Below are 16,532 nucleotides of genomic sequence, written 5' to 3' on the forward strand. Positions count from 1 at the left end.
TTCATGAATCGCGTACTAAAAATTATTTCGTTTTATTGTTACTTTATAATCCCATTCATTTAACAAAGCTATCGCTCTTTTCGTTTTTAATAGATAAGAATGTATCGACTTCGGGTAAACCCATTTTCGCAAAACTAATTTTATTTTCGTAGCGAAAGAAAAATAACGTGAAAGGATCATTAGCTACGTTTAACATACATCTAAATCCAATCCACTAGATTATCCAAAAGCATTTTTTACATAAATTAGTTCCTGATATCTGTGACTACAGATTTCCTGGCGAACATTATTTCATTAGACATTACCTAATGGTTACACATTTACACATCTCTCTACTGAGTCTATTCCTAGGCCTAGGTCTAAAACTCTATTGAACTCTAAGATGATAAAACTTCTTTTCGCAAAGATAGTTTTATGCTTTAACACATAAACATACTAATTATTGGCCATTCATTTCATATTTTAATCAATTAACATTCAAATTTGTTTTTCTAAAGCATTTTTAATACATTCGTTCCTTGTTCGCTAAAGCTGCGTAGCCGTGTTGAGATAGGCCTATATTCATTCATGAAAAAAAGTTCACGCATGCGCAGCACAGAATGAACTCAATAGTCTATTAAAGCTCTAGATTAGTGTAGATTAAATTTAGATCTATGTCTACCTCAAGATCTACTTTATACTTTATACACATGAACATACAAAATTTAGTCTATTCATCTCAAATTTTAATCAAATATATGTAGGCCTACAAGCAAATGTTTTAATTTTTTTTTAAATGGATTTAAGCCTATTAGCTATTCTGATTTGATAGCTTCATTCACACTATTTTTACATTGACACATTCGCTTTACTTATTACATTATTATTTCGTTTAACTGTTTACTCTCACTCTCAGTGACTATATCAACAGTAATGCGCAAATAAAGACCCGCGGGTCGCGGGTAACATATGTCTAGTAGATATATATGTATGTATATATCACTATAATTATTAGACTACACAAAACTACAAATATCAAATTACACAAATTAGACTACACATATTAGATTACACTCATTAGACTACATATATCAAATTACACAAATTAGACTACACATATTAGATTACACTCATTAGACTACATATATCACACTTAAACATATTAGACTACACATTTTAGATTACGCACATTTGATTACACAAATTAGACTACACATACTAGACTACAAAAATTAGATTACGTATTAGACTATACATATTAGACTACACATACTAGACTACAAAAATTAGATTACACATATATTAGACTAAAATAATTAGACTACACATACTAGACTACAAAAATTAGATTACATATTAGACTATACATATTAGACTGCCCATACACATATTAGACTACACTTACTAGACTACACATATTATATTAAACATTTCATTTATTTAGTTTACTTCGGTGTTTTGTTATTTAAAATGCATTAAAACGCATTTTCTTCAGTGCAATATTATTGTTATTATAATTTATTCAATGATACAAATACGCATAAAGCCATAACAAACAAATCAGTAATAAACTTTCCAGTCAGCTAAACATTGTACAGTTAAACACAGTTAAAAATTCATTTAATTCTAGTATAAAATAAAACAAATATGTTTAATGTTATAAACAACAAACAATCAGTTTTACATTTTTCTGAAGTCATTCTAAACAGAATTTCTAAGGTCTTCAAATATAAAGTAAAGAATTAAATGAATCTAAATAGCATGACAAGTTATGATGTATATTTCTTGGACTTAACCCTAAGTTTAAAAACCTCTTTTTTTTTATTTGTAGTACACATTTCTATATATTCTTTACATTTTTTAAAAATACAAATGAAGAGATGCTAATATTAAAAAGTATCAGTCCGAAATTTTGCTTACATTATTGTTCCAAATTGTATCAAGCAAATCTAGATTTATCTTAAGTACTTTAGACATTTAATTGTAACTCCAGAAATTCTTTTTAAAAATTATTTCTTAATTTCATTAATAAAGTGGACATTAATTGAAAAGGTAATGCCATTCATCTTTGCAAAGTATACTGTATTATCATTTAAAAAAATTAAACATGTCAACCTTTGTTTTATTCTCTGTTATTACATATATCTGATTCATTGTGCAGCTTAAGACTTTTATTTCAATAGTAAATCTCTCTAACGTACGCTAACAACCAGATACACCCATATATGTGACTGCTATGATATCATTATTACATACGACCCTTCTACACTTAGTTTCTTAAGTCTGTTTCCCCCCCCCCCTCAATGACTTGTATAAAATAGAACGAAATTGTCCCACGTGTTTTGGTCAAGCTAATGCACGTGCAATACTGACAGCAAGTGCTAAGAGACTTGCACGCACCACAGAAGCACCGTTGTCACCTAAGAGAGGAAAGAAAACATGTTCATATGGTTGCCGTTAAAACAGGATTCTAAAACAATAATGAACAAATAGAGACAAAATCTGCAATTTCAAAATACATTTCTGATATTAAGGAATTTTTTTTTTATCTAACTCTTTAAAACATATACAGACGCCATTGACAATTGAATACTTTGCTTAAATAAAGTATCTATATTGAGATATATCGAAGAAAAACAAAGAAACAATGATACTTAAATGTTTAACAAGAGAGAAACAAGTATTATAAGCAAGAAAGATACAAAAAAAAATTTGAAAAAGAAATACAATACCTTCATTATACAACTTAAAATAAGATATAAAAATATTTGTAAAAAATTAGCTTAAACCGGGTATCAAACTCGTGATTTTGACACTGTTAGCTTCTTAAACGAATGATTCTACCAATTAGGTCAGCAGCTGTTGTGTTTGAAAGCATTTATTTAATGGTACCTTCATTATCTTAGATAATCAATCAATAAACTTTAAGCAGCTTTAAATTCATTAAACAGCTCAGTTATCGGTACACTACGCTGTTTGTATACCCAAATTTAAAATTATTTCCTTTAAACTTTAACAAATTAGAACGTCAAACCAGAGTTTTCACTTTATGACCAACGAGCAAGTAATTCTTTTGTTAGTAATATGCATCAACTGTTAAATTTCTAGGAAAATCGCTAGAACCGTTTTTGAGATTAGCCTTCAGGTTCTGCTCACCCACCCTTCATGAAATTATGACATGAATAGAGGTATTGTAAAGAAAAAACTAGTCCATGGCCAACTCTAACATTAGCCTTGTATAATAGGAATACGACAAAATCATCGAGATCTGGAGAAAATATTTATATCAGATACTGCATAATATTTTAATAATAACATAAACTTTAGGATAGGCTGCGTTGGCGATAGCTCACATACGTCGATATATATATATATATATATATTTATTTATTTTAGAACATTAAAAATATTTTGTTTAAACGCAAATATTTAAAAAATGACAACAAATGTGCGAACATTTTTTCCAGTACGGAAATCTAGGTGGAATACAGTAATTAGCGTAATTATTATTATTATTATGTAGACCTAGCTGTCACCTATATATATTTCCATTTTCAAATCTAATGCCAACAAAGTTGCTATCTGTCCGTAATTATGTAAGTTCCCTTTTTGCCATCTGTATAATTTAGGCAATAGGCGGCAATAGCTTTAGCTTTTCTTAATAATTATATTAAAGCACTGGTAATGCTTTGATAAAAAAAAAACTCTCTTCCCAACCAAAGGGTGCCGTGTTCGAATCCTGGTGAAGAATGTGATTTGTAATACCTGACATTAGTTGGGGAAAAGTAAAGGAGGTTGGTCGTTGTGCTGGCCATATGATATCCTCGTTAACTGTGGACCACAAAAACAGATCACCCACCCCATGGACTGTAAGGTCCGAAAGGAAAGGGAAACTTTACTTTTTTCTTTACTTTTAAGTAGCAAAGTATAACATAAATATAGAAAATAAACAATTATTTTTTATTTCAACAGTATTATTACCTTGAATGGAAAAGTCTAGAAATGTCGCATCTCCCTCTCCGTTGTTGACTTTTAAAGTAAAATTAGTTTCTGTTCGAATTAGGCTTAGATCTTTGAATATAACACCTATGTCTCCGTAAGGTCCGTCACCGCCTTTGTAAACTACAGCAGCTTTGTCATAAACAATGGCTTGGTCAGGATGGTCGAGTTTGTATAAAAACATAGTTGAAGGTGCTGGGTAGCCTATAACGGTAATGTCTAGTTCTGTCTTGCCTAAAAATTGGCCGACGTATTGCCTATTGCCTTTCCAACCTTTTATTGGATACAGTTGCTGTGGGCCTGAATAGAAGAAGGAAAAGTTATTTAAAAAAAAATTAATACAATTATTTCAAAGTGTATTCTTACCTTTGTAAAGCTAAACTCAATTTTCTCAATGTAGTACTGGTGTAGCTTAATTACTCTTTTTTCACTCCTCTCTCTCTTTCTCTCTACATCTCTTTTAGCACTTTTCTCTTTTCCTCTATTCCTTTCTTACTCTATTGCTTTCTCTCTTTCTCTCTCCGCTTCTCTCTCTATTTGTCTACTCTTTTTTTCTCTCTCTTTCTTTCTCTCATTCCTTATCTATTAGTGTCTTTCCATTTCTTTCACTCTATCTCTCTTTCTCTTTCTTTCTCTCCTTCATTATCTTATTCACGCTTTTTCTCGCTTCCTTTCTTTCTCTCTCTCTCTCTCTTTGTCTCTTTCGTTTTTTTTTCCTCTTTTCCTTCGCGCGCGCTCCCTTATTAATTATATCTTTCTGTCTATCTCTATCTGATTCTTGCTCCTTAAAGTTATTATTTCTTCATCTATTAATCTCTTTAGATTATCTTTTTTTATGATTGTAAAGTTTAATTGCTACATTTGAATGTAATAAATCTACTAAGGAAGTTTTATAGTCAGGATTCCGATCATTAACTCTTGTATGGTCTGTGCAGTGATTGTTTTGTTTGTTTCAGTTTTCTATGTGGTGTGTTTTTTGCTGCTCTGCTTCTTGCCTCCCTTTGTACGTGCAGTCAGTCACGGTAACAAAAAGATTTGTTTCAAAATAGATTTTCGCTTTTTTTAATATTTTAAGATTTTGTACTTCATAGTGAAACTCCGGAGAGTTTAAAATAATAGACCAAAAGAAATTAGTTGTTTTTTTTCTTTGTTGATTGGGCATATAAACATTTAAAAGCCCTGAAACTAATTCTATTCATGTGATCCATTCATCCGTATCTCCTTTTTCTATACCGTCGGGAACTACAATAAAACAATGGATTTGCAGAATAAACTTCAAAGTTTGTGTTACTTTATGGACAGACTTCTCCAAAGATCAACTTACATTACATTACAAAGTTTGTGTTACTTTATGGACAGACTTCTCCAAAGATCAACTTACATTTAATGTTGACAAAGACACTCCTGTGTATATAGTTATTCACACCTAAATGCCCGAAACTCCCGCAAGAGTAAAAGCCGGCCTGTTGACAGTTTGTGATGGTGAAACTTAATACTGTGCCATTAAAGTAGGTCACGTTTTCAGATGGAGAGTTGTCCAGCTGCAGTCTTCTGGCCGGTGGAGGAAAGCCATCAGAAGAACAGTAGAAGGTCACAGTGTCCCCAATTTTAACGGTTACACCATCGGAGTGATCGTTAACAGTATAGTTGATCTGTGTTTGGGCATCTGGAAGAAAAAAAAAAGTATTTTAATAATAGCTTTGTCTCGCGTCAGAGTTCAAGCCGGAAGAGATAGAGAGAAAGAGTGTACATGTCACGCCTTAAAGAAAAAGCCGGAAGAAAAGGGCTGACCAGGTTATCTGGCCACAATCACATTAGTGTATGTGTACAAAAACAACTTATTTATTATTAGACTGAAAAATCTCGAAAACCCAGAAGTGATCTTGGTGTGGACGTAATTGTGAACTATTCAGAAGATGAAGAGATAATGTTAAGAAGCTTTAAGAAAAGAGTAACAATGTCATAAATAATTCAGAGAAGTATTTTATAATACTTCACACACAGACACAGCTTTTTAACTCTTTCTCTCCGTAATTATTTTTCCGCTCTGTTATGATTGGTCTTCAATAGATTTGTTGTTTGTTATCAGGGAACTGCATGCTCTTTTTATATAATTCAAAGTCAAGTTTAAAAAAGTAAACATTAATTTCATTTAATGAGGTCAAAATCAACGATGGTATCGTCGATTAGGAGAGAAAGCGTTAATGAATACTTTTACATCCTATCAATCTCATTCCAGAAAGGTGCTCTGCTAAGAGAACAATAATAAGTGCATACTGTATGCTGCTTACACATGTATGTGTCAACAGTAAACTATTTGAGGGTTCAGATAAAATTAAAATACTTACAATAACGTATTGGGGATGTCCAGTCACTTGTGTTGAAGACCCATTGGTCACTATTGTTTCTTGTTGACAAGTCAACTTGGAACTGGTGACTGCCTATCCCTAGATTTGTAGTGAAGATGTCAAACGAGCACTTTACAGCAAATGTGTTAAGAACATTTTCACTTGGAATAAGTTTGCTCATTCTACTGTCTGAGAAGCGGTCGTGAAAAATCGTTCCCTGGTAATATTGAAACAACGATTCTTCATCATAAGCTTTAAGAAGATATTTTAAATTTAATGAAAACGTTCAATATTCAATCCAATCAAAACCACAAAAAAACAACAACAATGTAAATAAAGAGACACGTTTCAATATCTTTAGCACAGTCATATACTGTTATAAATCTCATAAACTACCTAAAAAAAAAACAAAAAAACTATTTGTTCTACCTGCCTATATACAAGATCATCGTTTGTGGATTGTATTTGTACAATTAATCCGACTGACTATGTTATTATAATATGTTAATATTTATACGTTTTCAGGAAACTGATATTATTGAAGATATGACTCCACTTATGTCTCTGTGTTAAAATGAATTATAATTTCATCATTTATGGCCTTTAACTTTACAAATATAACGTACTCGTCAAAAGTAGTTCAAAGGTCATAATACATATGTCCATCATGTCTAGCTTACAAAAAAAAAAAGACAATAGAAAAACATAATTGATACTTACATTTGTTTGTAAGTTCAACCTACAGACGACGTCACGGACTGTTAACGGTGCCAAACAAGTGACAATCAGAAATGAATTCCCAGCATCGTATTCAGGTTTTAAACATACAACGGAAGTAATATGATCTGTACGAAATATATAATCAAAATAAATGTTGTATTTTTATAAAATAGAGTAAACAAACTTGTGGTCTACTGATTTGAAGTGTATGAAATATATATCATAAGTGAACTAGTAATACAGTTTGAGTAACTTTAATAAAAATCCCGCTGAATCTAAAACAAAAAGTGATAGAAACTTTGGCAGAGTGGCTAAGCGCTTAGCTACCTAACCTTGAGTCCTGGGCTCAAATCTCGTTGAAGATTCAGATTTTGAATTTTGGAATTTTTAGATTGCCTTTGAGACCAGCCAGCTCTAATGTGCACCAAACTTTAGTTGGGGGAAAGGAAAGACAGTTGGTCGTTGTTATCGAAGGGACACAAATTACTAGTCAATCAATTTTAGGTTTATATTTACTAAGTGCAGGCAAAGGTTTTATTTAGAAGTTTCAAATAGTGGATTAGAATCTCAAAAGCCATGCAACTTATTTCAAAAACTATAAAGATACATACAAATATATACAATTATTAATTATAATAACATTGCATGTTTTGAGAAAATAACAAACAAATATAAACAAACAAAAAAATAAAAAGTTAAGCTTATCTAAGGGGAAGAACCTCAATTGCACTGTCACATATCACAAATTGCAAGAATAAGCTCCTTTTTCTATTTTAAAAAAGTTATTAGTTAAGGACTACTAATTGATTAACTAATTAGCCTTTTATTGGTCGTTGACTATGAATAATTATGCACTTTTTCAACTTTATTCCCGAATGAAAAATTGGGAGAAAATTCGTATATATACAAAACGTCCATATATCTCTCAATAAGTAACATTCATTCCACTTATACGATAAATACTCCATTTACAATAATTAAAATGCTGGTTATAAAAAAACTGGTTATTTTTTTAATGATTGATGTTAATGTTGTTGTTTTTTTTTACATACAATGAATAATTGTGTAAAATCTCAATTTGACCCAAGAATGGGAATGGGAAACATATTGAGTAACAAAATTGTACCAGACAGACAGACAGACAGACATAGAAAGTTGCTTTGTAAATAATATGAGTTTCTCACCGTAAATTGGCATGCTAATTATGTTACTTTGAACAAATAATTTGTTGGGTTCAATGACGTTGGCAGATGCAGTAATACTGAACTGATAATGTCCGGAACCCAGAAGGGTTATATTCATTCCAATTTGGCAGTCCAGGATGTACAGGTAAAACATTTGAGTGCTTGGATTAACAAACCTACATACATTCTCAATGACAGAGTTGTCTGACTCGCTCACATTCTGAAATATAACATCATTATCAAGCTCTTGGATAGTTTTTGAGTTTTCCTACTAAAAGGTTTATTGCAGTTATTTGTGTTGACTTTTTAATTTCTAAGATCCAGCTTATGCTCTTGAAAAAAATAAAATATTGTAAAAAAAAAATAAAAAAGAGAATTACAAAGAAAAGGAATCACTGTAGGATTCACCAAATTTTAATACAAAAGTAGCATATTTTGTGTACAAAATTATTTTTTCTTCTGAATATTATAATTTAAATTTTAACCAACTTTTATATTATGCCGCTCCTACCAGTTTTCCAGTCTTTGGAATGGGGGGGGGGGTGGATGCCAATGCATCTTCGTAGGGTTGGGGGACTTTGGCCGAGATCACAGTTTGTAAAGAAAATTAGTCAGATATCTGGATTATATAAGCTACTTATTAATATTTTAACCAATTTTTTTATATTGTCAATATTTCGTTATGGTTTGTTGGCCCATTGTGCGGTATGGGTAGAGCTATGGTCTCTACCGCCCTTCCCCCCACCGACACCAATTCTTCAGAGGTCGGGGAGGAGTGAAGAAAATGAGTTAAATATATCTGCTACTTATTGATGTTATTACCCATTTGTATATTGTGTCGGGTTTTCATTACCAGGCTGGACGGTTGGCGGGGCGGTTGACGTAATGACCCCCCCCCCGCCCCCAGGCAGGTCCTCTCTTTGAGGGAGGTGGGGGAAGACAGACGTGTTTTAGTGGAGACAATACAAAATTGATGTTAGAAAAAAACTGTCACTAATATATAGACCACATCTCCCACGAACCAATGTCAAATGCAATCATTAGTAATAAATTAGAATAAAATGTAGAGTGGACCCTTCTCTAATTAATTGCTTCATTTCTTCATCTCCCCTTCCCTATCAAGCAGAAAACATGTCTTTGAAAACAGGATAGCCAGATATGGCGGCATTTTGTAAATGTTACTCCTCAGGTACTACAACTTTTATATTATAGTATGAAGTATCCAAAATGCTCTACATTGTGTGCATAGATGAGAAGAAGCCTGTGGAGTTCAATCTTTGTTTACAGAATTGGATTTCGCAGGTCAGTGTTCAGACCGTTTATAACGATTAGTCTCGCCATTACCCATAACAAACTCATCACTTTCTTTTCTAGAGCGCAACAAAATGTCTAATTAGGGAAAAGTTTTTGTCTCTTGTGATACAGGTTTAAACAAAAAGAAAATAACAACAATTAAATCGATATAGAATAAATATTTTTCATTAGAACTCACGTCTGCAATGATATTGATTGAATAGCTTGCAACAGGAAACACATAATTGATGACGCAATCCATTGCAAGTATGTCTGCAACAACTAACGTAGGCTCACAAGTCACATTCTCAGGATCAACTGGGGATAGAGAGAGAGTCTAGAAATTAACTCATTCGTCACATTCTAGGGATAGAAAGAGAGAGAGAGAGAGAGAGAGAGAGAGTCTAGAAATTAACGAAATCAAACAAACTCATTCTTACACTTTACATTATAACATTTTTATCTAGCCGTATAATTGTTTTTAAAAATCGAAATGTACAGTAAATATAAACTATTAACTCTAGTCCAATAACGACTTAGAAAAACAATTAGACAATGTTGGTTTTAAATATTCGGACTAGAAGACAAGTGTAGTATTGCTTCCATTATTTCCGATTTTTTTAAAATTTATTTATTTATTTTTTTTTTTGAAGCATAATTTTAGTTTTAAAAGTCTGTACTAAAACATTGAAAAATATTTAAATTATTGTTCATTTTCGTCACGTGACGTATTTAGACATGTGATCTTCTAGTGTTGTTTCTATTTTGAGTACATGTGTTAGAATTACTCTTTAAGTATTAGATCTAGAATGTTGACAAAGACTTTACAACATAGTTCAAAGATAATGGCTAGCGTGAGACAGTTAGTATAGAGACGCACCATAGTTACCGGAAAATATGGATTAGTGGCTTTTACTTTATTTATGTTTTGATTAGTCAGTTGGTGTTAGAAGTTCAAGGTGACAGCATCTTATTACGGACAGAGACTCCACTGTTGCCTTCATGCATTAAACTTTATTTAAGCATCTAAAAGTCTGGACTTAGTTCTTACATCTTGTTAATGTGTAGGTCTTGGTCATAAGTAGTTTAAACGCATCTAATGCACCCTCAGAAGAAATTCAAACATCTTCTGAGTAATCTGTGGAAGTCAGACAGCCAACCTACAACTACAAGATCAGGGCCTATCACACTTCTCTTAAAAGAGTTTAACTGGAGAATGGCCAAATTGTCCCATTAATACTAACAGCCTATAAATCACTAGGAAAAATTCGGGATATTTTTTTAAGTTGTTCTTTCAAGTGTTCAAAAATTACTAAAATGTATATCCAAATGAATCACAAAAGATTGAGAAATATTTTCATACAAAGATACATACCGTATTGTTCAAACGAATTACAGACAGTTACAGTTGTATTTTCTGTCTCACAATGTAATTTTGTGAACTGTCTCAACAAGGCCATACTTCCATTTACCAGAACGCCGGTCAGTGTACTATTTACTATATGCTTGTGATCGTGATCTAGATTTGTTGCAGCCGAGAATTCAATGCCCATAGCGTCCACCTCTTGACATGTAGATGTGTTACAGTGAAATAAAGTGATCGTACCATTAGGGCCCGAGATTACCCAGGAGACGGAGGTCGATGAATCGTCTAAGTCACATGATAGATGGATTGTTGAGTTGTCCTTGTAGAAACACATAGCATCTGGAGATGTTTAGAATATTAACTGATATAGGAGGTAGAATACATTGTAAACAATAATCTTCATGCCTGCATAACAAATAACTTTATTCTACTGTTGGTCTGTTATATAGACGTACAATGTTTTCAACCCTCCCACCGCCCTATTTGTAACGTTTTTAAAATTGTCATTTATTCGATATGTCAACACGTAGAGTTTATCAGTAAATTACAATAACACTACAGGTGCTACAATACAAAGTACATTTACTAGCGCGGCAACAAATCTATGTGTTATATCCAAAATGAATACTTATAAACAGTATGTAGATGAATACATTTTTAAGATAGTATTTTACTTAGGCTCTATCGATACAGATATCACTCACTTATGATGTATATACATAGCCATGAAAAGGTAAATAATTTTAATAGCAGCGCCATTAAAGAATGTATTCTTGATATTAACAGTTGTGAAACTACTAAACACACTCCTTAAACAGTTTTGAAACTACTACACATACTTCTTAAACATAGACACTAAATGAATGTCATTAATCTTAGTCATTCTGAATTTATCTAATGAAACGGGAAAGATAAAAAGTATGTGTTTTGTACAGATTGCACTGTAGGATAATAAGACCACAGATCGCCTTAGTTTGATAAGCATTGATAAACATAGATACACAATGATTATTATTGATACACATTTCATCTCATTCAATATAGAAACATAGTGCAGCTACGTCATGTTTTGTTTCCATACAGTGAAGAACGTGCTACTTCTTGATCAGGGCCGTCCTTAGGACACTGAAGCCTATTTGGCTGCAGTGGGCCCCGCACTTTCATAGGACCCGCGCCAATTCTAGGTGTAAATTATTAAATTAATTATTTGGTGTGGGATGGATAGAAAAGTATTTAAAAGGTCAAGTCACATAGGTAGAAAGTATGTGTTATGGTTGGAAATAGAGAAAGAAGAATAAAGCTATTAAATCTTCAGCTAGTAACAAGATTGGTGCCCTACATGCGTTTTTAAAACAATCAAAACCAGAAAATAAGAACATGACAACTTCTAGTGAGACAGCCGAAAGAGATTCTTTGAAGAATGCAAAAACTGCAGCGGTGAATGAGAAAACTTATTAACATTTTGTTATGGGTAATGAGCAAAATGTGGTCGATTTATGAGAAATCTGGATGATCCTGCCATGTAACCAGAAAGAAATGAAAAAAAAATATAGTAATGTTGCGATTCTTCACTATCCAGGCTCTCTTCAAACTGCACCACACGACACAACACATTTAAAGAACCTCACAACCCAGGGCTCCCAAGTAACAGTTTCAGTTTAATTTCAAATACATCACAATTAACACTGACTTCATAAAATCCTAATCTCTGCTCCGGACTGACGTCACACAACGTGCTTGTTCTGACTTCGCCTCGTCTGAGGCGAGATAACGTGAAGTGTCTTGACTTTAACACATTCGCTCTTATACAGGGTTCCTACAGGCCTTCAAGAATCGGATGGAACGCTGCTTGACCACTGGTTGATAACATTTGCCGTGACTTGCGTGCGTAATATTTACAACACGGGTCCTGGCCGAACTGGCGTGTACTGTCACTCGTCACGTTTGACCGCTCGTCCAGCGCTGGACTGGGGCGATTTGAGTAGGCTAAAACACACACAGCACTATGTCACCACCAGGTTTATAACACTGTCCCTTCCTTAGATCTGTCCGTCCTGGACAGCATCCATCTCATAACCTAGGATCTGAAGTTTCATCGCTGCAGGTGGGGGTCGATAGGTGGGGGTGACAGTGAGCTTGCCTCTTGAACTAGACGAAGCCATCCCCGTCGCATTCAGCAAACGTCGCTTTCTTCTCCTCCAGTCGACCTTCACCTGGTTACAGTGATGTCGTGGTTCCATCGCCATGCACGTTGAACTCAGCTTTCGTCTCCTCCAGTCGACCTTCACCTGGTTGTCTCCAGTCGACCTTCACCTGGTTGCACTGACGTCGTGGTTCCATGGCCATGCACTTTGGAATTAGCGAACGTCGCCTTCTTCTGTCATTCCCTACTGAGGGCAGCCACTTAACACATGGGGTAGGATATGATTTCAGGACTGGGGTCACCAAGATCATTGGCTCAATAGGTTGATTCGTAGGGCTTTCAAGAGAACGGCTTTGGGAATGGGTTTCAGGTCCACAGGAGGAGAAATAGTGGCACACTTTAAAAAAAAATCACATTTTGTATAGTTTTAAAAGATCTCCATGTCCAGTTTGGATACAATATATATAAGTCTATGATCTAGATCTAGTAATTGAACATCGAAAATAAGAGCACTTTCGTCACATAATTGTATTTTTGTAATTTATAGATACATAATCTAGAAAGGTCTAGGTAATTAATGAACAATCTAAAATCACAGACTTAAACTATTTCGATCAAGAATTTATGAAACATAATCTAAATGGAAACTATCAGGAAATGATTTAATATCATAGATTTGCGTAAATAAATAGCTCAGTGGTTAATATTAAAAATAGCCCATTCAAATCAAAATCCGCAAAATTGTATTATTTCAAAACTTTGAAAACTAAAGATCATTACTTTTCTAAAAAAGAAAAGATCAATTTTCCTACTTTCGGGACGACTTCTTTTACAACTTAAATGATGTTGCATACGAAACAATCTCTCTCTCTCTATATATATATATATATAGGCCTGTGCTCTTATCATTATGGGGTAGAAGTCGTTTCCGTTTTCCAGACTAGATATAATATATATAGTAGAGTCACTATTGCGGAGCAGGCATGTTTGCGGAACAGCTCGTCGAAATTAGTTAAAATCTACTTTATTTTGAAATTTACTGCTAAACTACTGTAACGGTACTGCGCATGGTCCATTTCTCTACATTTCCAATATAAGGGTTTTCCTTTCACAGCAGAAAATTAATTTTGACTCCAGGTTAAAGTTGACAGGTGTGGAATCGTCCATTATTTTTCACGTACCAGGAGAACCGCATAGGCCATGGCTTAAGGCTTTTTAAAAATGATAATGGCACATCATCTGCATGATACACATATTTTTCGGTTTATAAATGGATGAGGAAAAATTTCATTTCATAGCTATCTACCAGGAATTCAATTTAAAAAAATTAGGAGGTGTTTATCCTGTTTTTACCTTTTTAAAGATAGTCACAATTGTGGAACACTATAGATGTTATTTATTTGACCTGAGCATTAACTATCATTTAGCTTAATATTTACATACTGATTTAGATATCGGAATTTAAATATGAGTTTGTATTAGTATACATAAATTTAAAAACATTTAGAGAATAATATTACATATAATATATAATTTATGATTACCATACGTCCAGCAAAAAGAAGACAAATCATAATACCATATATAGCCTATATAATATTAATATAACAAAAAAGAATAAAAGAATAGTGGGAAAAAAACTTGTAAGGAAAATCAGGGTAGTGTGACGTCAAATACAATTAAAGAAGAGGTAGAGAATCATAGTGTGACAATGTGTTGTCTTAAGCTTTAATAAAATAAAATTAATGTAAAGGATAAGGAGTTCAAGTATTAGAGTAATAAAATATATGCTTTATATAGGCTTTGTTCCGACATTTTTACCGTGTTCCGCAATTGTGACTTCTTTAAAAATCCTGTTCCGTAATTGTGACTACCCATATCTCAGTTGAATTGAATGTAAAATTTAATTATCTGTTGAAAAACTAAACAAAGCGTCTATTTTTATCGGAAAATGGATGGGCAATGCCTAGATACTTTTAGTTTTTCCATAGGTCTAACCATTACGGAGCAAAAAATTGAAAACTAAAAGTAGCTGCAAACTGTTCCGCAATAGTGACTCTACTCTATAGGTCTGTGATGATTACCTGTGAGCACTGCTGCATCATATTTTCTAAACTTTTCCGTTTGTAGCACAAAGAAAGTTCGAAATAATGAAAGCATTACACTTTAAATAAATGGTAAAAACATGGGCGTAGCCAGGATTTTTTTCGCGTGTGTGTGTGTTTAATTGATCTTAATTACACTTTGACCTTTCATTCTTTCGGATGTGCTTTGTACCCTATAATAGGTTCTTCCTGTAGTTAGTGGAAAGACAGTAGAACCCCCCCCCCTCCCTCTTTGTCATCTGGCGGGTCAGGGGAGCGCTGTGAGCAGTCCGGCGCCAAGCATTTTTTCCGGTATTTGAAACTGAAAAATGCTTATTCTGAGATGTCATTATCCTGCTACTCTTCTATTTAAAAAGAGTACGTCTAAGGTCAGATCTGCTTATTCACTGCGATTAATTAATGATGCATAGCGGCTAACACTTTGATAGGTTTTCTTTTTCTTTGTGGCTGTATACTTGAATAAGTGATTTTGTATGTACTTGTGTTTTAAGTTGTAAGTATGTTTACAGCTAAAATCAAATACATCTATATAAGGTTGGAAAATGGATTCAAGTGTTACTTCAGCACGTTTAAACTTGCTTCTAATTTCCACGTAAGCGGAAGAGCTCCAACAGCAGTGACTCATTGTTAAAGTTGTCGACTTCCGCTTCCTTTTCCAAGCCCAGTGTACGTCTTGAACCTGCCAGTTGAACAGCGAACTGTCTTCTGTTTCCAGACGACTGTTTTGAATTCAAACACTTTGGCTACACACTGTACTTAGTAGAGTATCACAAAACAAAATGAGACAAACACATATACACCCCCCCCCCCACACACACACACACAATCTATTTTTTTGGGGTGGGGGTAAATCGGGTGGTGAGTAAAAATGTACCATTTTTTTTTTTATTTTACATTAACACCTAGTTATTAAGAGCCAATAAAAAAAATCGCTCAATAAGATTTATAATGGGGATATTGTCATTGTTTAACATTATTTTAAAATGTTTTTCTCGTTTAAGTCTTAAAATCATTTTAATGCTATGTAATGTTCCCCTGTGTGGAGGCTGTAAGGAGCTATTTAGTAGTAGAAATAATGTAAATGTTTTCTGGTTATTTGTGATTTTAAAGTTAGACTGTTGATTTCATATGTCTCCCTGCTACAACAGCGCACTCTCTGCAGACAAGTCTACTTGCTCCTATAGGAGTATGATCTCTTTGCTCTGGCCTACATGGACCCTGCACCCTGGTCCTATTCTTTTCCTGGACATATGGAGAAATCAGTGTCAGGTATATGTGGAAGACTTTTCTCGTTACCTCGATTAAAAAAAAAGAAAATTTTCAGTCAAATTAGAATTAAAAGAGAAGCCAAACATAACCTTTATGATGAAACCTTTTTTTTACGAACTATTGACA

At 33.5% G+C, this 16,532-nt stretch overlaps 1 protein-coding gene across 1 annotated transcript; it reads right to left on the reverse strand.

The window, feature by feature from the left end:
• Positions 1-2,275: 2,275 nt before the first annotated feature.
• Positions 2,276-11,786, reverse strand: LOC106059657 (uncharacterized). Its single transcript, XM_013217332.2, has 9 exons — positions 11,594-11,786; positions 10,899-11,228; positions 9,723-9,841; positions 8,231-8,450; positions 7,047-7,171; positions 6,327-6,543; positions 5,360-5,644; positions 3,961-4,278; positions 2,276-2,399 (listed from the first exon to the last, which is right to left on the reverse strand). Exons 1-9 carry the CDS (start codon positions 11,646-11,648, stop codon positions 2,326-2,328), a joined length of 1,743 nt encoding a protein of 580 aa, XP_013072786.2. The 5' UTR covers positions 11,649-11,786; the 3' UTR covers positions 2,276-2,325.
• Between the last annotated feature and the right edge of the window lie 4,746 nt (positions 11,787-16,532).

The sequence above is a fragment of the Biomphalaria glabrata genome, chromosome 14 (assembly GCF_947242115.1).
Source record: "Biomphalaria glabrata chromosome 14, xgBioGlab47.1, whole genome shotgun sequence".
Taxonomy (NCBI): Eukaryota; Metazoa; Mollusca; class Gastropoda; family Planorbidae; genus Biomphalaria; species Biomphalaria glabrata.